This window comes from Neoarius graeffei, chromosome 12 (genome assembly GCF_027579695.1).
Source record: "Neoarius graeffei isolate fNeoGra1 chromosome 12, fNeoGra1.pri, whole genome shotgun sequence".
NCBI lineage: Eukaryota > Metazoa > Chordata > Actinopteri > Siluriformes > Ariidae > Neoarius > Neoarius graeffei.
The window spans coordinates 62,492,890-62,516,657 of record NC_083580.1 but is presented as its reverse complement, the minus strand read 5'-3'; the positions used below and the strand labels follow the sequence as shown (position 1 = coordinate 62,516,657).

General features: G+C 42.7%; 1 protein-coding gene across 2 annotated transcripts in view; it reads right to left on the bottom strand.

Annotated features, from left to right (window-relative positions):
- The window catches only part of ddx10 (DEAD (Asp-Glu-Ala-Asp) box polypeptide 10), a 112,889-nt gene that overhangs the window by 49,659 nt on the left and 39,462 nt on the right, over positions 1-23,768 (bottom strand). For both annotated transcript variants that reach the window (XM_060936161.1, XM_060936162.1), the window contains exons 9-10: positions 17,303-17,387; positions 7,392-7,493 (exon numbers count right to left, since the gene is read on the bottom strand). In XM_060936161.1, coding sequence (XP_060792144.1) covers positions 7,392-7,493; positions 17,303-17,387 — 187 coding nt within the window. The remainder of the gene's footprint in view (positions 1-7,391; positions 7,494-17,302; positions 17,388-23,768) is intronic.

Genomic DNA, 23,768 nt, shown 5'->3' with positions numbered 1-23,768 from the left:
TTGTATTCTGTGATGTATAGAACAATGAATGAATAACTAGACTTTTAAAAAAAAAAACCACGTGTTGCTATATTTAACAGTTATTCCACGAAATCGAGTTGTACATGAGCCGATAGCCGATGAGGTGCATAGCGCTAAGTTGTCTATGAGCCATGTACGACGAGATTGTGGATAGAATAAAAGTTATTCCACGCATTCACTAGATTTTGAGAAACGGAGCATTTTTAATTTTTTTGCAAATTCGATAAATAAAAATTTATACAAGACGTCCAACAAAATCATTTCTGTTTAGAATGTAAACAAACCGGTGAAATAAGAGTAGCAAATTGTGAAAAACGCTATAATTATTCTTGGGGGGGAAAAATTCTTACTGTTAAATACTTTCATTCCATATTTTGTTGCTTTTTTTTTTTTTTGGTGTGTGTGTTTGTCTGAGTTTGTCCTTTGGTGGCTCAGCAGCACGCTCCGCTATTTTCTTCTTCGTTAGGTTTTTTTTTGGCAGTTGGCAAACCAACTTAAAGGTGTATTACTGCCACCGACTGGGCTGGAGTGTGGAACAGGAGATTTTTTTTTTCCCCGGGGGTGGGGGGTTGAGGGGGAAATACAAGATTCTTTTAGCTATTTCTGTTTCTTTTAAATACTTGATAAAAAGTGATACGTGACTTGATGTGCTCTGCCATTTTGTTTTTCTCTGTGCATGGTATATGAGCTGATATCCTAGTAGTAGAGTAGCCAATCACAGCACGTGATTGCTCATATCCAGTGAATGTGGATAGAATAAAACAAGATTATATAATTACTAATCTTGTGAATCTTGCTGTAAGGAGATTTATGATTTTTGGAAGAAGTCTCCAGGGTCAGCATTTGGGAACATTTAAAGGATAAAGCTGTACCTTTATGCGTTTTGGTTTCCCTGCAACATGCTCTTAATATCTTATTAATTTAAGGGGGGGGGGGGGGGGGGGATGAGGGTAGGACTGTTTAAATTTGTTCAAATGTGACAAGAGGAACTAACTTGTTTCATGGAAGTTCCACAACATTAAACGTAACTACAAATGGATAAAATGTACATCAGCATTAAGTTTAATTAATAAATACAATTTTAATCATGGGTGGCATGGTGGTGTAGTGGTTAGCGCTGTCGCCTCACAGCAAGAAGGTCCGGGTTTGAGCCCCGTGGCCGGCGAGGGCCTTTCTGTGCGGAGTTTGCATGTTCTCCCCGTGTCCGCGTGGGTTTCCTCCGGGTGCTCCGGTTTCCCCCACAGTCCAAAGACATGCAGGTTAGGTTAACTGGTGACTCTAAATTGACCGTAGGTGTGAATGTGAGTGTGAATGGTTGTCTGTGTCTATGTGTCAGCCCTGTGATGACCTGGCGACTTGTCCAGGGTGTACCCCGCCTTTCGCCTGTAGTCAGCTGGGATAGGCTCCAGCTTGCCTGCGACCCTGTAGAACAGGATAAAGCGGCTACAGATAATGAGATGAGATTTTAATCGTTGGCAAACTACTGTGGGATAAGAAAAATAAAGCATTTTCAGGAAGTGTTGTTTAGGATATCTTCAGGATGGAAAAAAAAAAAAAGAACTTTGCTTCACACTGGGTAATTGTAGATTCTTTTCCTATAATCAGCTTGAACATGAGTTGGATGATAATATAATATAGTTCCTTTCATTCGTATGTTGATTATTGTTGAAATTCACACCGTTTCTGCCATTTTATCAAACTTGTATTCTCTCATTTAGTCTTGTACAAAGCTAGAGAGGAAACCTTAGACACCAAACCCGTGCAATGGGTCAAACGGGTAAGTCCAAGCCAAAAAGACTCAATATATAGAAAATTGGTTGCAGCAATGTTTTTATTTTAAATGGTGGAAGTTACTGATGAAAATATATGTAAATCTAAATCAGTTTTCAAAAATTTCAGCTTTCTAGACCCAGAGGTTTATTTAATGCCATTTTGAGAAATTACTAAATTAGACCAGAATGTACCCCCTAAATCCTCGCCAGGGATTTTTGCGATTTTAAATGCATTTTTCTCAGCTTCTAGGCTACACAGAGGTTTAAAATTTGGTAAATTAACTCTCTACATGTTGCTAATCTGATAGGAAAACACAGAGCCATCTATCTAGAAAATCCTGGCCATAGATACTTCCTAAAAATGCTAAAAATTAAGAAAAACACACTCGCAAGTGGGGTTTAGGGCCCTAAAAATACTAGAAAACAAATGTATTCATCTCCGATCACTACCTGCTCTTATTATAAACCAGATTGCCTGGTCACTTATATAATGGGAGCTCTCTATATAGAATATTTACAGAAATATGGCAGATTCAATTATGTACCCCACAAAAAGTTCAAAAAAATCTCATCTTTATGACCCTGAATGGAAATGAAGCACAGGTCTGCAACTTGGTAAATAGTTTCATTAATTCAATCACTACAAACATGTGAAGTGTCGTCTTCTTATTTGTGCATCATTCTCTTTTTTCAATCCCAAATCATCCATTTTTAATGCCCTCGAATTTGTTGTGTATTTAGTAGTGCTGTCAAAAATGTCGCGTTATTAACGTGTTAACTTGACTCAATTTTAACGGCGATAATTTTTTTATCGCGAGATGAACGCTCTGTGACATGATGTAGGTTTTTCATAAGCTTTTGAAACTGCCAGGAACTTGGAACAGAGACTTTGCTTAGAAAAACGATAGCGTTTTTCTAAGCAAAGTCTCTGTTCCAAGTTCCTGGCAGTTTCAAAAGCTTATGAAAAACCTACATCATGTCACAGAGCGTTAATCTCGCCCCGCACAGCCAGAGTCCTCTGCCCTCCCCCGAAGAGCCACGGTGCTCGGCTTAGGTTTCGTTTTCCCATCGGCGGCTCCAGCCCGACTTTGCAGTGGCTGTGACAAGACGTGTTATGCTCTGCAATAAAAAAAAAAAAAAAAAAAAAAATTGGTACAACCAGTGTTCGAACTATGCCGATATTTTCGGGGGGGTCCCTTTTTTTCCCTTGGGGGGGTGCTTGCGCTCGTCTCAGAGCGCGGATCTACATCGCGTGCTCACTTCGGATATGCAAATGCTTCCCATTACACACGATTGCTATGTCAATAAACATCATTTTGCCAATATTTGAGACACCCCCCCAACATTTCCCAAATCATGTTTTCAAGGGATCTCATGTCTGTTTCAGGGGAGATCGGATCCCCCGAGTACCCCCGTAGTTCGAAGGGTGAGCAAGCCCATTCACTTTTTTATGCTGATAAGAGAATTACAATGGTTTTTCATGTGACAAAAATGTGCGATTAAATTGCGATTAATCGCGAGTTAACTATGACAGTCGCGACACTAATCGTGATTAAATATTTTAATCGCTTGACAGCACTAGTATTTAGATAAAAACAGAAAGGAAATATTAAATAAAGTTATATAAATTCATGGATTAAAGCAAAAAAAAAAAAATCATCTGACTGAAAAAAAAAAAGCGCTCCATGTCGTTGGCCCCTACCACGTCAGCGATGTGTCAAATTTTAAACGCCGTGTTGTCCATTATCCCCTTGGCCCCTACTTATAGTATATTTACATAATTTTAACAATGACTAAAGCTAAGGCAAGACTTTACCATTGTCATTACTGGGTATTCATGATGAAACATCAAGTTTTCAGCACAAAGTGCAAATTTATTTCAACAATACTTTATTAATGCACAGCAGTGGTTAAGAGAAAAGTGCAAGTGCAGTCGAACTTGAACCATGTTTTCAAAAAAGAGTGGAACAGAAAGAAAAATAAGAAAATCTGTTGAAATAAAGCCAGGAAACAAGAAAAGTAAAGTGAAAGTTCACTTTTTCTGCTTCTTCGCAGTGAAGCCAAAGGCATCTAGTTTGGCAACACCTGATGCCTGTTTTTGTTTCTTTTTCCTTGGCACAGCAGCAGCAGCTTGCCATTATCGCCCATTTCATTTAGCCAAGCCCATCTCCACTTATTCTTTTACCATTTTGTCGATGTCTGACACATCTGTGCCTTCATTTAAAAGAAGCGCGTCCATGCTGGCAAAACCGAAAGTAATTTGACGCGCTCTAGTGATGGAAATCGAAGGGCCTATGTCAGGTGAAATATGGCCTTATACGCAGTACTCGAGTTGAGGGGGGATGTGGGGGAGGCATCCCCCTTCTGAAATAATCTCAAATCATCCCCCTTATAAAACAGCCATCCCCCCATCACATCCCTTGGGCCATTTTACCAATTAATGTGGAAATTAGCCTACTATTATTTTAACAAATATTACTACCATTTCAACATTAGAGGCTTTGCGCAGTGATAGCCTACATGTAGCCAGATAAAAAAGACGCATATTTATTTATTCGGTTGCACCTCTCATGTGTCTCTCTCTCTCCCGTGTGTGTCTCTCTCGTGTGTCTCTTTGGATTACAAAATTTCCTATACGGAGGTTTCAGTCACTGAAAACAGCTACTTTCGCAAACTCTGGGCAGAGTGGAGATTTCTGAAAACTCCATCTTCAGACACGCGTGTAAATCGGGAAAATGAAGCAACAGTGGGCGAGAGGGCGCGCACGAATGAGTCATAGGTGTGAATCTTTCACCGAATGCCAATTGTCCCGGTTCTTCATGAAATCGCACGCGCAAATTCATTAGGTTAACTTTCAAATAACTGTTCTTGTGCACTTGCGACACCGGAGCCACTTTCCTGAATTTTGAGCTGAAGTATTCGCTTCTTTATCTATTTAAATCAATGAATTTGTCACATACATTAAATTACTAATGTAAACCATTAGTAGCCTATTTAAGCAATAGCTGTTTTCTCCACTGTTTTCCAACCTTTTGTGCTTAGTGAATGAGACACTTCATTACACTCCACTGACCGACTTCCAATTCCGGACTTTTTTGAAAATGTAAAATATAGGCCTACGAGATATTTTTTTTGGCACTTAATTCGCGTTGGTCCTTCACTATTAATTTTTGAGACTGACGAGGCACTAAATACTGTGGAATTATTTTCTCCTGACTATGAAGTTTGGCATCTTAAACAAGTGTCGGGAAATCTTGCAGCCCGACTCTGCAGCCTCCAATGTTTAAGCGAACTGCAGAAACCATAATGTTTAAAGATTAAATCGTAGGCTAATCAAACCAAAGAAAAACACAGCCTTTCCAGAACATTGTCTGCCGAAGCCTGTTTAACCTACAAAAGGCTTAATAGCATAGATCTTGCTGCGGCTTCAACAGGGCTGTTTAAATTTTTCACCTGATCGCCTTTCAATAGGCAAATATCATTATTATTATTACTACTACTACAACAATAGGCCTAGTATTAGTAGTAGGCAAGTAGTTGCCTAGTAATAGGACAGCCAGATTGTTTCATCAGTGGAGCCGCTGTTAAAAGGAAACTGATGCGGAGCGCCGCGGCACGCCTCGGGGTGAATCGTGTCCCGAGGCGCGGGGCTGGCCTGCCCTGGCAGCACTGGTTCGTTGGGGAGAGGGCAGAGGTCACTGGCTGCCAAGTTTGGAGAGGCTGGGACCTCCCCTGGCTGAGTTACGAGCGTGCAAAGTCGGGCTGAAGCCGCCGATAGAAACGAAACTCAAGCCGAGCACCGCGGCTTGCTGCCTACGCCGAGCCTCCCCGGGACTAGACAGTAGTGTAGGCTGTATTTATTTATTTAGGCCTATCTAGCGCAACAACTTATTCCTTTACATATACTCAAACATAGCACAAGAAAGGGTTCAACAACAGGCAATCACAGCAGCTTGGTGAAGTTCTAAAGCACATCGGTGTCAGACCTATGGGCCTCCACCCCCCCCCCCCCCCCCCCCCTTTTCCTCGGATCTGCATCACTCTCATTATTGACCTTTAGCGCTCCCAGTTGACGGAAATCCGTCGTAGCGACGGAAAACTTTAATCCATGTAAATTATATATGTATTTTAAAATACTGGTGTATACATGATCTATGGAAAATTATAAAATACTGACATAGAGACTGTCAGAAATGCAACAGTAAACAGACAATACACCCAATATCAGTCATGACAAACATATGAATAGGAGAGTGCTGCATCTGATCTTAAATTACTCTCATCGTCAAGTATATAATTATTTGTGAACTGTAGAGTACAAGTAACAGCAAAAACAACAAATTCGAGGGCATTAAAAATGGATGATTTGGGATTGAAACAAGAGAATGATGCACAAATAACAACAAGATGACACTTCACATGTTTGTAGTGATTGAATTAATGAAACTATTTACCAAGTTGCAGACCTGTGCTACCTGTGCTTCATTTCCATTCAGGGTCTTAAAGATATGATGATACTTTTTGTGGGGTACGTAATTGAATCTGCCATATTTCTGTAAATATTCTATATAGAGAGCTCCCATTATATAAGTGACCAGGCAATCTGGTTTATAATAAGACCAGGTAGTGATCGGAGATGAATACATTTGTCTTCTAGTATTTTTAGGGCCCTAAACCCCACTTGTGAGTGCGTTTTTCTTAATTTTTAGCATTTTTAGGAAGTACCTATGGCCAGGATTTTCTAGATAGGTGGCTCTATGTTTTCCTATCAGATTAGCAACACGTAGAGAGTTAATTTACCAAATTTCAAACCTCTGTGTAGCCTAGAAGCTGAGAAAAATGCATTTAAAATCCCAAAAATCCCTGGCGAGGATTTAGGGGGTACATTCTGGTCTAATTTCAGTGATTTTCAAAACGACCTAGTTCATCTCATCTCATTATCTCTAGCCGCTTTATCCTGTTCTACAGGGTCGCAGGCAAGCTGGAGCCCATCCCAGCTGACTACGGGCGAAAGGCGGGGTACACCCTGGACAAGTCGCCAGGTCATCACAGGGCTGACACATAGACACAGACAACCATTCACACTCACACCTACGGTCAATTTAGAGTCACCAGTTAACCTAACCTGCATGTCTTTGGACTGTGGGGAAAACCGAAGCACCCGGAGGAAACCCACGCGGACACGGGGAGAACATGCAAACTCCGCACAGAAAGGCCCTCGCCGGCCACGGGGCTCGAACCCGGACCTTCTTGCTGTGAGGCAACAGCGCTAACCACTACACCACCGTGCCACCCATGACCTAGTTCATTAAATAAAAAAAATTTCAGGGCCCCATTATGTATCAGTTCATATTTCACCAGTATCTATTACTATAAGCTCTTACAAAGAAAATGAATCTGGTGCTGCAACCACCATCTGGTCATTTGGCATGGACCTACCAAACCTGGTGTGTATTCTTGATATTATGGGTTCACTAGAACCTCAAAAAGAACTAAAAACCTGCACATAGTTCAAAACATCGACACAAACTACAGTCGTGGTGTTTGCTGTTGATCAGTCATCGTATGTGTCGTTAACATGTAGAGCGTGTCACTTACTGGATTTTGTTGATGGGGACTTTTTTCTCCTGAAGTTGAGCAATCATGCCCTTCTCTTCTGAGGGCAGTAGTATGAGCAGGGCTTCTCCTCCCTCCTTATACCTGCACATGGAGAGCAGAGATTTATGAGCGCACAGCTCCAATTCATAACTCTTAAAAGAAATAATTTGGTCAGTGACTGAAGGTACGCTGTGTTGCACTTGCACCAAATGTATTTCATCAGTGAACATATGTCTGGTGTCAAACGACTGCTTGTTTGTTGCGTTGGGGGGGAAACAAGGCTAATACAACTAATACAAGCCCATTTCATCGAAAATAATTTTGCAGAAATACTGTAAAACTGTCCAGTTCACAGAGATCTAGTGCTGTGCTTCAGGACACACTGTGACTTACTGTCATCTACACTCACCAGAACCTATATGGAAATCATTTGGCAGCAGCGCAATGCATTAAATCATGCAGATTCAGCTCAAGAGCTTCAGTTAATATTCATAATCAAACATCAGAATGAGGAACAACGTGATCTCAGTGACTTTGTCCATGGCACGGTTTTTGATGCCAGGCAAGCTGGTTTGAGTGTTTCAGAAACAGTTGATCTCTTGGAATTTTTCACACACAACAGTCTCTCAAGCTTACACAGAATGGTCTGAAAAACAGAACCATCCAGTGAGCAATAGCTCTGTGGGTGGAAACACCTTGCTGTTGTGAGCAGTCAGAGAATGATATGGTCACTCAAATGACCACAGCAGAGGTGAGCAGAAACACATCTCAGCATGCACGCAACCACAAGACCACTTTCAGTTCCATTCCTGTCAGCCAGGAACAGGACGCTGAGGCTATACTAGACACACGCTTGTTTGAGGATTTCCCCCCCCCCAAACATTGCATGTTCTTTTTTTAAATCTTCAACTGTCCAGCTTAGCTGAACCTGTGCTGGCCTCATGTTTGAGGTCTTGTGCATTCTGCGATGCTTTTCTGCTCACCATGCTCAGGGTTTTTTCTAGAAAAATTTAGTACGAGGGCGCTCACCATGGCGAGGGAGCGAAGCGGCGGGGGATGGTGCCGGTTGTCCGTCCCCCCCCCCGGCCGTGCGAAGCCTTTGAAAAATTGAGGCTATAATGGGACATTCTGAGGCTATCTGAGAGGGAAAAATTGTAACAAATTGTCTGTCAACATTGAAAAAGAAAGAAGTAATCATCTTCTGCCCCGGACAGTCTTTGGCTTTCTTCCGTTTCGTGCCGCGGGATGACATCTTTAAATGCCCAAGTGTCAAGAAAACAACTTGCGAACTACTTCTGTCAAAAGCTCCCACGCCGGTGGGTGAAAGGTCATTCAGTCTCGAGAAATCTCGCTCTACAAGTCAGCTGACCTTGTATGTAACCCATGTCAAATCTCGCGAGAGCAGCCGCGACAAGTAAACAACATGGCGCCTCAGTCTGGAAAACGCCAATTCGGATTGTTTTTGCACCGTCTGGCGGTGTATATACTATGATTGGAATATTTTTGGAGTAATTATAACGTATTTGATGATCAGACACATTGTCACGTGGTGTTGCTGGGATGTTTTCACGGAGAAAAGATCGTTTTGAGAAAGACTGCACGTTGTGCAGTATCATATAAGTGCATGGCCCAAGTGTGACTTGGGGTTCAATCGGCATTTTGGTAAGGGGGCGCACGCCGAGAGTAAGAGGGCGCAGCGCCCCTGTTCCCCGGTTTAGAGGAAAGCCTGACGCTTATAAAAAGAGTGCTTATTTGAGTTACAAATTATCACACCTATTATAAAATAAACCATGTTAAATGTCTAAAAATGGTATAAAAGGTTTGCTACATGTTTCACTGGACATTAAAAGCACAAATAGATTTGACCCAAGTGGAAAAAATTGGGCACTTTGTTTTTCCACTGAATCATTCCTTTCAGACACCAAAAATAACATCAAAACCTTTTTCCATTACAACCACCAACGCTCATTTTACAAATAATCCAGTATTACACGGCTGCAATGCAGACAAAAAAAAAAAAAGCTGTGCATGACCAACAACGTTTTTCTGGTCGCAGCAAAATCCTTCCGAGATTGGAAAAAAAAAAATTTACTGAAAATTGCCAAGTGAAATCAAGTACTTTTTTGACCAAATCAGGTCAATGCTCAGGGAGCAAACAAGAAAAACCAGCATGGAGGACAAGGTGCTGGTGAAAATAGTCTTCATATACCCCTTTTCCACCAAATCAGTTCCAGGGCTGGTTTGGGGCCAGTGCTGGTGCACAACTCGTTCAACTTGCGAGCCAGCTGAGAACCAGTTTGCTTTTCCATAGCTCGCGGTGCTAAGAGAAGACACGTCATTACGTCGCTGTATACGTCAGTTACGTCGTTGTATACGTCATTACGTCGCTATGTTTGCATAAACCTTGGCGCGAATATCGAAGCAAAAACAACACGGAAGAAGCAGCAGCAGCAGCAACAACAACAATAATAATAATAATGGCTGACTTCGCATTTGTACAGCTGCTGCCTCTCGTTGCTTAAAAATGGCGATCTTTCGCGGTCTTGTTATTGTTGTTGGTCTTAACAACTCTGCCCCCCCGCTGACATAAGCGGTTCTTTCCTCTGGCCCAGCAGAAAGTTGGTGCTAGCCTGGAACCGGTTTTTCTGGCCCCAGATCCAGTTCTTTGTCAGTGGAAACAGAAAACCCGGTTCCAAACTAAGCACTGGCCCCGAACCAGCCCTGGAACTGCTTTGGTGGAAAAGGGGCAATAGTGAGCGAGTACGAAGAACTTGACAGCATATTGAAATACTGAATGGAAAATATTTCGGTGCCAAGTCTCCAATGTTGCAACGTAACTGAAAATAACGTGTCGAATTTTGGGACATTGACCAGCATGTGGTGCGACATGCCACTTTAACCGTCACTGCATATAGTCAAGTCACACAAGCAGCTCGATTTTGATTCATTTTAGCGAGCCTGCTTGTCTAGATTGTTAGCTGATACTAGGCAGTACTGGTAACAGTGTTGTTCCACTGTGCTGGAGTGGAAAAAGTGAAGCATGTTGCCCTCAACAGAAAAGCCACACAAGTGTCTCAACACAGCAATGTGTTCCAGCTGTTATATTGCTGCCAAAAGCCAGAGAAACGGTGCCAGCGTTCAGCCAGAGGCCCAGAACAAGCTCAGTCAGGCTCCACACACACAATATTTACTCAACAGCAAGTGATCATGCGCCAGGCACAAAACCCTGCCTCCATCACTCACTGCTGTTGATTTGGACAGAAACACGCAAGAGGTCATACTTATAAAATGAGGGTTTAACAACAGACCAGTGAAACTGCACCAGTTTCAGATGCCACAGAAATTCTCTAATGAATGTGCTTTGCGTAGCATCTTCACACTGGGAAACTCAGCAAGTGACCACACAACACTGTGCGGTTAATATTCAATGATCTCATCTCATTATCTCTAGTCGCTTTATCCTGTTCTACAGGGTCGCAGGCAAGCTGGCGCCTATCCCAGCTGACTACGGGCGAAAGGCGGGGTACACCCTGGACAAGTCGCCAGGTCATCACAGGGCTGACACATAGACACAGACAACCATTCACACTCACATTCACACCTACGGTCAATTTAGAGTCACCAGTTAACCTAACCTGCATGTCTTTGGACTGTGGGGGAAACCGGAGCACCCGGAGGAAACCCACGTGGACACGGGGAGAACATGCAAACTCCGCACAGAAAGGCCCTCGCCGGCCACGGGGCTCGAACCCGGACCTTCTTGCTGTGAGGCGACAGCGCTAACCACTACACCACCGTGCCGCCCATACTCAATGATGTGTCTATATAATATAAAGAACATCACATGCAGTGTTCTCCACTACCTGAAGTTAGAGCTCGGCGGTAGTATTGAGCGGCTGTCGCCGGGGGGTTCGCGAGGGGGGTGTTCCCCCCTCGCACCAGAAAATTTTGAACTAAGAAACCCCTCAGATGCCATTTCCTGGCATCTAAGTTGCATGTTATTTATTTCGCAAGTAGCTGCTTTTGTGCAAAATCTTCGGACACCGGGAGCCGACTTTCCATTGATTTTGTCACTCTGTTACTGAAGTATTTATTGAATAGAATATCTTTGTTTTCAGTTGAATTCTACACAAAATTACCTTTCATTTGATGTGCAGTATGTGTCTTTTCTTTCCACCGTACTCCTCTCGGAGGTCTGAGGCAATCGGAGCCACTTAACTGACACGCACTCCTCTGTCGCCGCACTACACATGCGTAGTGACAAGTGAGCGAGCAAGCGTTAAGGGCCTCTGATTATCTCAGGATAGAAGAAAGCAGAGCCCGGGGAAGAAGACAACACTGTCATCATCGTGACCACTGGGACCAGCTTAAAGGGGGAAAAAAAATGTTACGGAAGATAGATAATTCGGCAAGTCGGCGTTCGACTATATGCCCGTGCGACATTGAAACATGTTGAACCTATTGTAAAGTAAAGCGCATCAACGATCTGTGATCAGAGAATTACTTTGGTGTTTGTATTGGCATGGTTTTTTTTTTTATTTTTCTTTGAAGTAAACTTTTATTTTTTTTGACTGGGCGGCCAAAAATTAAGGCTCGGCGGCGCATTTATGAGTCGGCGGTAATAGCTCTTCTAGCCGTTACGACTCGGCGGGCCGCCGAGTCATTAACGATAGTGGAGAACACTGACATGGTGGTGCAAAGATATGAAGTTCAGTGGCAGCTGGTAGTCTTTCAAACGGGGAGACTGGTCAGTTACGATATTTCCAGATTTTAAAAGAAAAAACATCAATTTTGCCCATACTCTTGCCTCTGATCTGGCTGATTGTTGGCAGGGTCACAAACTGTGAAATAAACAGGTTCTTTTGGCCTATTAGCCTACTGTCCAATATACATGATGGTGGTGTTAAGGGGGGTATATTTTAACATTTTAAAATTGTGGCATGTTGTTTAAAAATTGATCATTATTGAAAGCAGCTCTTTGTCAGGAACCTCAGCAGTAACAGCAGAGTGTTCTGGAATAGGCACAAGCACTGACCTTGGGGAGCCAAACATAGAGCTGGGTGCCACACATTTCATTCAATGACACTTTCCCTATATTTTACTTATTTTGACTGAGATGTTTTATTGACAATTTTGATAACCCTTCACTTTTAATCCAGGTCTGTAGTGTGAAATGTTCTCGGCTGTGTTTTTGTTTAAAAATGTTTTCCAAATTGTAGCTGTGTTTAATTCATATCCAGAAAAATATATATTCCAATATAATATACTCAGCATAAACATTTTAAATAGATTCTATATTTTTGGTCCATCCATGACACATTACTAAAAGTAGCCTATTTACTGTTGTTGATGTGGGTCACTTGCTGTTAGCCAATTCACTTTCTCGTACCAGGAGAGCTGAAAGGAACGAGTATTATTCCCTACCTTTTTCACCAAGTCAATTTGAGGCGTTGGTCTACCCTGCTCTTTAATTTTAATTTTTTCCTCAAAAGGAAGACTGGCAAATGGCTTCGCCAAAATTAAATCAGCAATGCTTGGCATCCGTGCGCAGCTTTCTTGCTAGCTGACTAGCCCCCTCAAGTTCAAGTTCAGTCACTCAGGCCATGTACACACGTAGCCAGGTATTTTTAAAACCAAACATTTTCCCCCCCTCCTTTTATAAAAATGTTTTATCCACACCACCTCGTCTTCGAAAAAAATCCCTTCCACACATAACCGAACATCTGCGTTTTCAATCACATTCATAAGCATTCCAAACCTGTAGATGGCATTATTTCCCCAAATCCTACCCCCTAATCACATCAGAATAGCCCTCTGTTGGCGTCACTTCCGCCTAAACATAAAACATGGCGCAAAGCTCGTTCGTCTGGACAGACTCGGAGACAGAATTGCTTCTAAACACAATTTGAGTATAAACTTCAAAAGACGCAAGAAAACGTTGATTGGGAATCTTGTCAAAGCAAATATGTGGACATATTGACCCTGTTTTTGGAGCAGTAGTTGGGCTTCTAAAATTAAACATGTAAATAGCACCTGCACAATAATTAACGCTTTCAAGGCACTACTCCGATCCATTATTCTTTGTCCATGCTTAATCTGGCTTCTGCAGTAAACAAAGGTCGCACGTTTGACGTCAGGGCAGATTTGTCGTCATTTTTTTGGCGCAGACTGTGACGTTCTAAAACGCAAAACTCCGGTTATCTCTGTCTACACGAAAAGGCATACACGGAGTTTTCAAAAATCTTCACTTTGCCCGGAGTTTTTTTAAATATTCGTTTTTGATGTGTTTTCATGTGGATGACAGGCCAAAACGTAGAAAAATATCTTCGATTTAGCAGATACCCGGCTACGTGTGGACGGGGTCTCAAATAAATGAAATTTCTGGAACTAAGATAGCAAACTTGACAACACTATATTTACACTTTATTTACAATGAAAATATATACAAACTAAAAAAGCTGGTAGAAACCGTATGTAATGAATGAAATCGAAATGTAAGCTGATCTCTTACAATACACCACAGCACTTGTGAATCCGCATGGGACTGAACTGAAATTCACCGCTGCCTGTCTATAGTTGAAACGAGCTGTCAATCAAAGAAAATATCCGGCCGCTTTCACCAATCACCAGTCTCCTCGCGGAAACTGCCATGTCCCTCCCACTGTGAGGCTCGGAGTCCGTGGGCGGGCATTTTCGCAGTATTTGTCCAATAACCGTCTTGCATTTTGAGATTGAAAAGCGCATCGCTCCCAAATGCTATTGAAGTCCACTGAGCCTGGGAGTCCGTGAGACTCCGTGGGCGGGCGTTTTCGCAGTATTTGTCCAATAATCGTCTTGCATTCTGAGATTGAAAAGCGCAGAGCTCCCAAATGCCATTCAAGTCCACTGAGGCTGGGTTGCATCGTGCTGTCACGAGGGGGAAAAACTCACGCACACATTAAAGTTATAAGGGAATGATTTTGCACTGTAGTGGGTTGAGCACATATATTTCTATGATTCTGGATCTGAAATAGCAATGTTATAAGGTCGGCTATAACATAAGCCTAGCGCAGTTCATCCTGATGTTCGTCATTTTTAGAGGAAGCTGAGCCTCCCTCGTCTTAGAGCAATCACCCGTGATGAAGTTCATCTTTTCATGTTGAAAAATTTTCACTACTCGAAGGGAGATAAACTTCATATCTTTGTGTGACCGTGTAACATCTTTTATATTTAGTATGTGATCTACTCAAATATAGAAATCAAGTTACATATCAAATATAATTTGGGATCCGGCTAGTGATTTCCTCAGATATGCTCTGAACATTTTTCTGGTCATGAGATTCAGGATCTTCAGGGCTGTATCCTGACTTCCTCACTGCACTTCAGTGCATATCCTTTTCCATTAGAATTTTCCCCCAGAGCAATATATAGTCTCTGTACCGGAAAAAAGAAAAAAAAAAAAAAAAGGTTCATAAAAACTCAGTGGAAAAAGGACTGTGGTTGGTCATGTGCCAAATGTCCTCTTTTTTGTGAAAGTAGGCAAGTCTTGGCCATATTTATTAACAAACCGTAGTGACAAAGTGAATACTAGAGTTACGACTTCCAAGATTAGTGTCCTCAGGGACCTACAACTCATTTTTGCTCTTGCCCAGCTCCCAGCACAGGGTTCTTACTAGGTCTTTTCAGCATATCAGGCTGATGCGCAATGTTTCCTTACCACTACGCCCACAATATTCCCGACACGCTTGTAAAAGTTGCTGCTACACTAATAAAAGCACTTGTCAATCTTGAAAACGTGGTCTTTTGTTTAATTTTCTCTTCTTATCCCTACGCGGTGGCAACAGCGCACCACCATGTGAATGTTCTACATTCAGACAAACTCCACTCCCCGTCCACATAAACGCCCAGTGCATAGCTGCCCGAATAGTTCTGTGTGGAGATCATCCCTGATCATGCTAGTCCGGTTTACCTTCTTCCTTATGCTGTGTTCGCGGTAAAGTGCCATCCGTGTTAAAAGGCACTTACGCGCCATGCACGTAATACGTGCCGGTCCCTGATAAACTGATGAAAAACCGCTGCATAGATAGGAGTTAGATCTGGATCGTCATGTATTGTAACTGAATGGCTGAAGCTGAAAATAAAGCTGACACTTGGTGAACATCAACTGGTTGCTTTATTCTTATTCCATAAATGTGTCACCAGTATAGTTGAATATTAATTATAATAAGTCTTCAGTCGGGCAACACGGTGGTGTATGGTTAGTGCTGTCGCCTCACAGCAAGAAGGTCCGGGTTCAAGCCCCGTGGCCGGCGAGGGCCTTTCTGTGTGGAGTTTGCATGTTCTCCCCGTGTCCGCGTGGGTTTCCTCCGGGTGCTCCGGTTTCCCCCACAGTCCAAAGACATGCAGGTTAGGTTAACTGGTGACTCTAAAGGCCTCTGCATGCTCTTGCGACAAGGCTTTCGCAGATAGCTTTTCGCAGACAGTTGTAATTTATTGTTGAGCGGGAGTAATATTTCGCAGACAGTTGTAATTTATTGTTGAGCGGGAGTAATAGGCGTGCGCGATGTTATTCACCGGCACAACGCAAGGGGGCGCGAAGTCGCTAGGAGTAGTTGGTGGGTGTGGTTAGTGGAGTGTTTATCCTCCGGTTACTTATAATGACTAGAACTTTTTTTTTTATAATGACTAGAACTGGAGTCGTATAGATGTACGTACTTCCTCACTTCCTCAATCAACCGCTCTTCGTGCTGCTCCATCTTCGCTCGTGTTTTTAAAAATGCCGGTCGTGAAAACAAACCAAACCGGGAAAGTAGGGAAGCGGAAGTGCGTGTACAGCGGATGTAGAGTGGACCAATCAGAGCCCTCTTGTCTGCAGCGCTGTCTGCGAGGCTTCTGCGGTGGTCACAATTTTTGGGAGGTGCGCGCAGAGCGTCTGCGAAGGTGGGGGGGCTACGCAGACACTGTCTGCGACGCCATCTGCGAGGACTGGGTTGTCAGTATAAATTGGCCTTAAATTGACCGTAGGTGTGAATGTGAGTGTGAATGGTTGTCTGTGTCTATGTGTCAGCCCTGTGATGACCTGGTGACTTGTCCAGGGTGTACCCCGCCTTTCGCCCGTAGTCAGCTGGGATAGGCTCCAGCTTGCCTGTGATCCTGTAGAACAGGATAAAGCGGCTAGAGATAATGAGATGAGATGAGAAGTCTTCAGTCAAAAACACATCACAGCAACTTTTGCCAAAAAAAAAAAAATTCATAAATATGGCCGAATGGTTTAGAAAAGCAACTTTGAGACCAAAATGTCGCTGGTTCAATTCCCTGGACCAGCAGGACTGCCTGAAGTGCCCTTGAGCAAGGCACATAACCGCCAATTGCTCCAGCAAGAGTGGCGGTGTACCTTGTGTCTGATTAGCCAAAGAAAAGCTGATGTGATCATCAGTTCAGGTGGTGCCCGACTGAAATGGGAACAGAAAAAAAAAAATCGAGTGACTTTCAGGGAGACCTGCAAGTGCCAGGAAATGCACTAGAATGCATTTCTGAGCATGTAGAACCCATGAGCTTTCGGAGGGGGGGGCCTAAGGCGGCCCCTGAACCCCCAGCCGTTATGACTGGTGCCACTACGCTGATATTTTGGTCTAGTTAGAACCCTGCAGCATACCTGTTCCACATTCAGTCAGGCTTGCTTTAGGAGTGCTGGGAGAGAAAATGCAAATAATAAACATTTGTGAGGGGAAAAGGTAGATATAAAAACTGTGAGCCAAGTCACGACAGATAACCAAAAGATAAACAAAGAAGGATAGACAGACCGCCACTGTCGACACATCACTGACCTGGAGGAATAAGAAACTGAGCAATACTGCCATCTACTGAGATGTCTTCTAGGTTTTTAGCATTATTAACACGACTAGATACAACAAGCACATATTGCTCAGTACCTGGCTGTCCTGCCGACTCTGTGGATGTATGTGTTGGCGTCCTCCGGGCAGTCAAACTGAATCACCCAGTTCACAGCAGGAAAGTCTACACACACACACACACACACACACACACACACACACAGAGATTAAAGCTCAAATAATTCACAGCCATTTTGCACTTCTATTGAACCACTACTGTTTTGCTGAATTATTAGGGGTATTCACACGGCAACTTTTACTCCGGTGTAGCACTGGGGCTGCCCCGGTAGAGCGTTCACACGGTACAAAGTTATACCGGTGTCGCCCCTGAAAGCTGCTTAAACCGGTGCAAATCTAACCCTGCTCGGGAGGTGGTTTAAGAAATTTACTCCGGAGTAAATGCTAGTTTGCGGGGCAGCACCGATATAAAATGGGACGTCTGAACGCTACAGGGGTAGACTCGCTACGCGTGAGAAGAGTTGATTACATACGGGCATTGCATAATTTGCATCCTGGTATTTTGCGCTTCCAAAATGGCGAATAACAACAACAGAACTGCATGTCTTCCAGTGTTGCCAGATTGGGCGGTTTTAAGTACATTTTGGTAGCCTGGCAAGCCAGACTAAATGTGAATATTTAGTCTGGCCTTGATCTGTAGACATTTCTGAAGGGTGGGGGAGGAACAAACCGCTGTCTTTCAAACTGTCTCTGTGCGTATAGGCCAACGCTCTGACCAATCAGCGCAACAGTGACTGTGACGTAGTCAGAGCGACAGAAAGCAGTGGGGGAGACCTTGAAATAATTTTTCAAAATGCGTATTAATTAATAAACAGGTTCTAGATATTAAGAAGTTTGGAGATAATGACCACAAGTTTGGAGTCTGTACCACATACTTAACATACACTTATTTTTTTCAAGTGTTTTTCAAGGGTTTGCTTAAACTGTTTTTGAGAGTTTTTATTTAGTGGTGTTTGGTGAAAATTTCCCTTAAATTTAAAATAACGGGAAAATAAGAAACAATCAAAAAGTAATGTTTCAAAGCTGTTTATTACTTCTTCGTACTGCACAAACTAACCCCATCCTTTTGGCTATGAGCGGAGCCAGCTGGTAGATCAGACTTTTGCCATAGCCGGTCGACAAAACAGCGAAAACGTCCTTCTTGAAAAGGAATGAGCGGAGAGCCTCTTCCTGCTCATGTTTCAACGAAAACTCCAAGTCTAATTCTTCTAAAACTGATTCCAAAGCGGAGTCAAACGCGCGCTGTTCACTAGCCGTAGCCATCTTTCCTGCTGTGCTTTCTCCAGCGTCGCGCAGCTTTGTCGTCACTCCTGCAAAAGCCCGCCCAAAGAATCCAAACAAAAACCTTGCGTTGTGATTGGCGGGCATGATTTGATGCCCGGGGTGTTTTTGTTTATATGGTGCGAGGCTAGACCCATTCGCTAGGCAAAAATATTTTTGGCTGCTAGGCGGGTGGGTCTAGTTTACTAGGCTAACATTTTGGCGGATTTGAACATATTTTGGGCTGGAAAACGTCAGCAGTACCTGGCAACACTGGTGTCTTCATCCACGTTGTTTTCCTGGCGCTTGGTGATGCCATGACAACCGGGAAAAGGAAGTACATTTTCACGCATGCGCATATTTCATTTCCGCATTATTACTATCGTATAGCACGGCCGCAAAAACTGCCGTGTGAACGCAAGTGGGGCTGCACCGGTGCGAACACGCTTCTCTCTAGTAAGCAGGTTTGTGACGTGTGAACGCTCCAAAAAATTTACACCGGTGTAAGATATATCGCAACAAAATACATCGGTGCAGCATCGATGCAAATATGTGCCGTATGAACACCCTTATTTTTTTTTATAAGACTTTTTTTCCCATATCTAATCTCTATTTTCTTCATTAGTAGCGTACGGGAGATTACCACACACATATTTTGGCCCATTTTCCTGTATTGAGATAAGAACCTTTGCTTGAAACGCACAAGAGAAGCAACCACAACCATTTTCCTGTTTGTTCTCAGTACACAGAAAACATGTCAAACTTCTTGCCTGTCTCTCACACACACACACACACTTCACTACATATATGGTGGATAAAGACTAAAACATAAATATATTCTAAAATATTCTTCGGAGAGTCAGCACACTTTTCCACTGGTTCCTTACAGCAATATGATCATAACCGTGACAAATCATGCCCTTAGTTTTTACTCATGGCTTTGAGAAAAATGTTTTACCATATACTCATATTTCACGTAGATCCTCAGCATTAAGATCCTTTAGGGAAGAACAAATGACAAAAAAGAGACAGATACATGCACCAATTCATCCTGCTACTTCTATCAGCAATCACATCAATCACAAACACCAATGTCCCAGTGCCGTTATTACATGTCCATGTCCACCTTGTTGAACAGATGATGTTGTATCTATCGACTCGTCTTTGGACCGCATGCTGACAGTTCCCATGAACAGCTGCCAAATGCAAATTCACCACTTGGAATCAACTGCGGACCTTTTAACTCCTTAATCGGTCATGAAATAATGAAACTGGCCACATCTGGCTATGAAACTGCTCATCAGTCAATTGTCCAATTACTTAAGAGCCTGTAAAAATGGCATATTTTTGTTAAATGCCTTGAATTAAAGATGAAATTATGCACTTGAATCAATATCATGACTGCTTCATTTCAAATCCACGGTGATTGTGTACACAGGCAAAATTACACAAATTGTGCCACTTTCCAAATATGTATGGATCTGACTGTATAGTTTATACATAAATGATCGGTAATTTATTGAAAAGTGAATGATATTAAAAGTTAGGTCATTGCTGTAAAGAGGAAGAATCTCTGAAAGAAAAATCACTCTGGCTACAAAGTTCCTCGAATTTTATAATATTTTTCTGCACATCAAGTACACATTGTGATATGTAAGGCCCTGGTCACACTACAGCTCACGAGGGGTTTGCGAATACTTGGTGATGAAAAATTGGTAGCATCATCACCAATCGTGCGATGCATGGAGAATAGTCTCCAAGCTTCGCCAGTTGTTTTTTGCAGGGTTCCTACACATTTTCAAATTTAAAATTCCAGACTTTTTCCCATACTCAAAGGCCGAATCCCATTTCACCCCTTGGACCAACCCCTTAGCCCTTCCCCTCCATTTTGCGCGTTCACGTGAAGGGGTAGGGGTATCCCAATCCCAGTTAACGCGGAGGGGTAGGGGAAGGGGGAGGGCTTCTGTACCCCTCCAAACGGAGATTTTCCTGGAGCTGACTCCGAACGAAGGGGTTTGAGTGATTTCCACAATGCCATGCGGATTTCAGCGAGATTTCATGCGGATTTCAGAAAGATGGCGGTTCCCGCGGCGAAAGATTGTCATAAATGTATTTTCTCCATTATTTACGCGTTTTAAGTTGTTATCCAGAGGAAACACGCCGCTTGATTCGCTTTCGAGCTGAGAATGAGCAGCGATTTCTGAAATCCAAGCTGCTGCTAAAAAGCTTTGGGAGTGAGTATTGTTTTCGGTTGCTTTACTGCGTACGTTTTGTTCTGTTATTCTCGCTTTTATTGTTTACATGAGTGTTCTGACACCTCATTCTGTCGGATGTGGTGCACGAAGCGCCAAAGATATCCCATTCAGTGGTGTTAGTTAACAAATCACACCCTGCCAGCAGAGATTTCTGGTTCTGGCTCTGACTGTAGCGGCTGGTCGCAGCCAATGACGCATTTGGTCGCATTTTGCTAACGTAAACGCTGACGGAGGTACGCGATGACGTATGCGATCGTTGAAGGGCTATCCCAATACGTAAGGGTTGAATTTCAAGCCCTATCCCTTGTAGCTCAGTTTCAAGGGGAAGGCGGAGGGGAAGGGGGAGGGGTAGAAATTAGAATTGGGATTGGGCCAAATTCTCAGGTTTGGAGACTTCAGCGAACAAACAACTACTCACATATTTAAAAGAATTACTTGAAAATCAAACAGGTACTCACATTATGACATACCACCAAAATGCATACCATATTTACCATACCAAATGCCTAAAATTTGTATCAGTGCCCTGTTTTTGTCATAAATATATATACACATTACACAAAATATAGGATGCCACTCTGACGCACACGTATCTGATGCACACTTCAAGACATTAAAACGCAGGTGTGTGAAGATGTCAAGCACATACAGGATGTCCCGAAAAAAAAATGTATACACACTTTTAATCACTGTAAAGTACTGTATGTGTTTATTAAAATCCATGTCATTTTCAAAGAGTAATAGAATTTACAGACATTTTATTATTTAGTCACCGCCTGTTCTCAAACTGACATCCATTCTGGTCCAGTCACTGCTGACAACGCAAATCACATTCAATTCTCTTGGTATTTTTGGACATTCACTTTCAGTGACTGTTGCAGGTCTCATAGCGTAGACTATAAACATCAGTTAGCGGCAGTGATAAAACAATAAAGTGATGTCTGTAAATTCTATTACACCTTGAAAATGAAATGAATTTTAATAAACACCTACTTCACAATGATTCAAAGTGTGTATACATTTATATATGCATGTTTGCGTACACAGCCTTCATATTTTTGTTGCCAGTTTTTTTTTTTGTCTCGGGTCGCTTGTTTTCAGGGTCCATGTGCCTTATTTTTCTAGCAAGTTCTGGCAACACTGCCAAATAAGCCATAAGCATTTTTTACACTGACTGGAGCTATGATGTGTGTTCACGCGTGTTCAAGAGGCGTTTTGTAGCAGGGGGTTTTCCTGCATCTTGTCCAAAGTCTTGCAAGAAGCAAGCAGGTTCAGGGGGTGTGGCGGAGCGCATGCCAGTACAACAAAACACCCGTTTCCCTCCCTCCGCATTTCAACACATTTCTTTGGCAAAATTCAACTGAATGTCGGAATGTTGAGCTTCATTTTACTATGTAGTGGCAAAGGTCTGGAAACACAAATATTTCTCCATACCCTAATTTCCATTTTCCATACTTTTCCAGACATGGAAAATACTAAAATCAAATTCCATACTTTTCCATACTGCGTAGGAACCCTGTTTTTGGTGCGTCTCCGCCTCGCAAGTGGCCAAAAACGCCGTGACAAATTTCAATGCATGCATTGAAATTTGGTGCCGATGTTTTCGTCGGCAAACCAAGCAGCGGATCCTCACAGGCAGGTTTGGGAACATTTCCCGAAACTCTGAGAACCTTCTTTGAGCCTCGAGATGCATGTGTCTCGAATCCATGTCCCTGATGCTCACAGGAGCCTCATCAACACAGCAACTCGGCATAGCCTAACCGTCACTGAGACTGAAAGTGCATTTACATTCGGATCCTTCGGAGTGTGTTGTGCGTCTACTTGGGACCCGGTCATTATGGGAAACACACGATGCTGACTTCAGCGCAATCAGCACGTGCGTATAAGGACGCTTATCTGTGAAGAATCTGTCATCCAGGTACATAGTAATCTGTGGTTGGTTGAAGAGAGCAACTGGACTTGCTTGAAGATTCTTGAAAACGTTTCGCCTCTCATCCGAAAGGCTTCCTCAGTTCTGTCTGACTAATACGTTTTCAAGAATCTTCAAGCAAGTCCAGTTGCTCTCTTAAAAACGTATTAGTCAGACAGAACTGAGGAAGCCTTTCGGATGAGAGGCGAAACGTTTTCAAGAATCTTCAAGCAAGTCCAGTTGCTCTCTTCTACCAACCACAGAGTATAAGGACGCTGTTCTCAGACTTTGCAAGTATGCTTTCAGATTTACAGCAGTAGACGGATCCAAGTCCAGGACGTGTGTTTATTAGCAGGTGTGATATTTACAAAAACAAAACGTGAGGCAAGGTCAGAGTAACAAAACTGAAAGTAAAGTCAAACATAGCTAGAAACAAACATGAGTGATCATGATAATATTTTGCAAAGCCTCTGTGTCCTTATACGCGTGTGCTGACTGTGCTCAAATCGGCATCAGGTGTTTCCCATAACGACTGGGTCCTGTGAGCGAGTGTGGCCGCTCGAGTACGCAAAGGCATGACAGTCAAGTGTTCGCCTGCTGTGTGACCACAACTTTTATCCTATCCAAATTCACTGGATATGAGCAATCGTGCGTTCCGATTGGCTACTCTACTACCAGGATATCAGCTCCTGCACCGTGAGTAGAGAAAAACAAAATGGTGGCGCGTGTCGCTGAACCAGCCAAGGATGAAATAAAAACCTCTACTTGAAAACAACCCCCCCCCAAAAAAAGCAACAAAATATGGAATAAAAAGTATTTGATGGTAAGAACATATCTTTTTTCAAGAATTATTATAGCAGCATTTTTCACATATTGCGACTGTCATTTCGCTGGTTTGTTTCCATTCTAAGCAGAAATGATTTTGTCAGACGTTTTGTACGAAAGTTTGTATTTATCGAATTTGAAAAAATAAATAAATAAAAATGCTGTTTCTCAAAATCCAGTGAATATGCATAGAATAAAACAGTTACTCCGCTCAATCTCGTCGTACATGGCTTATAGT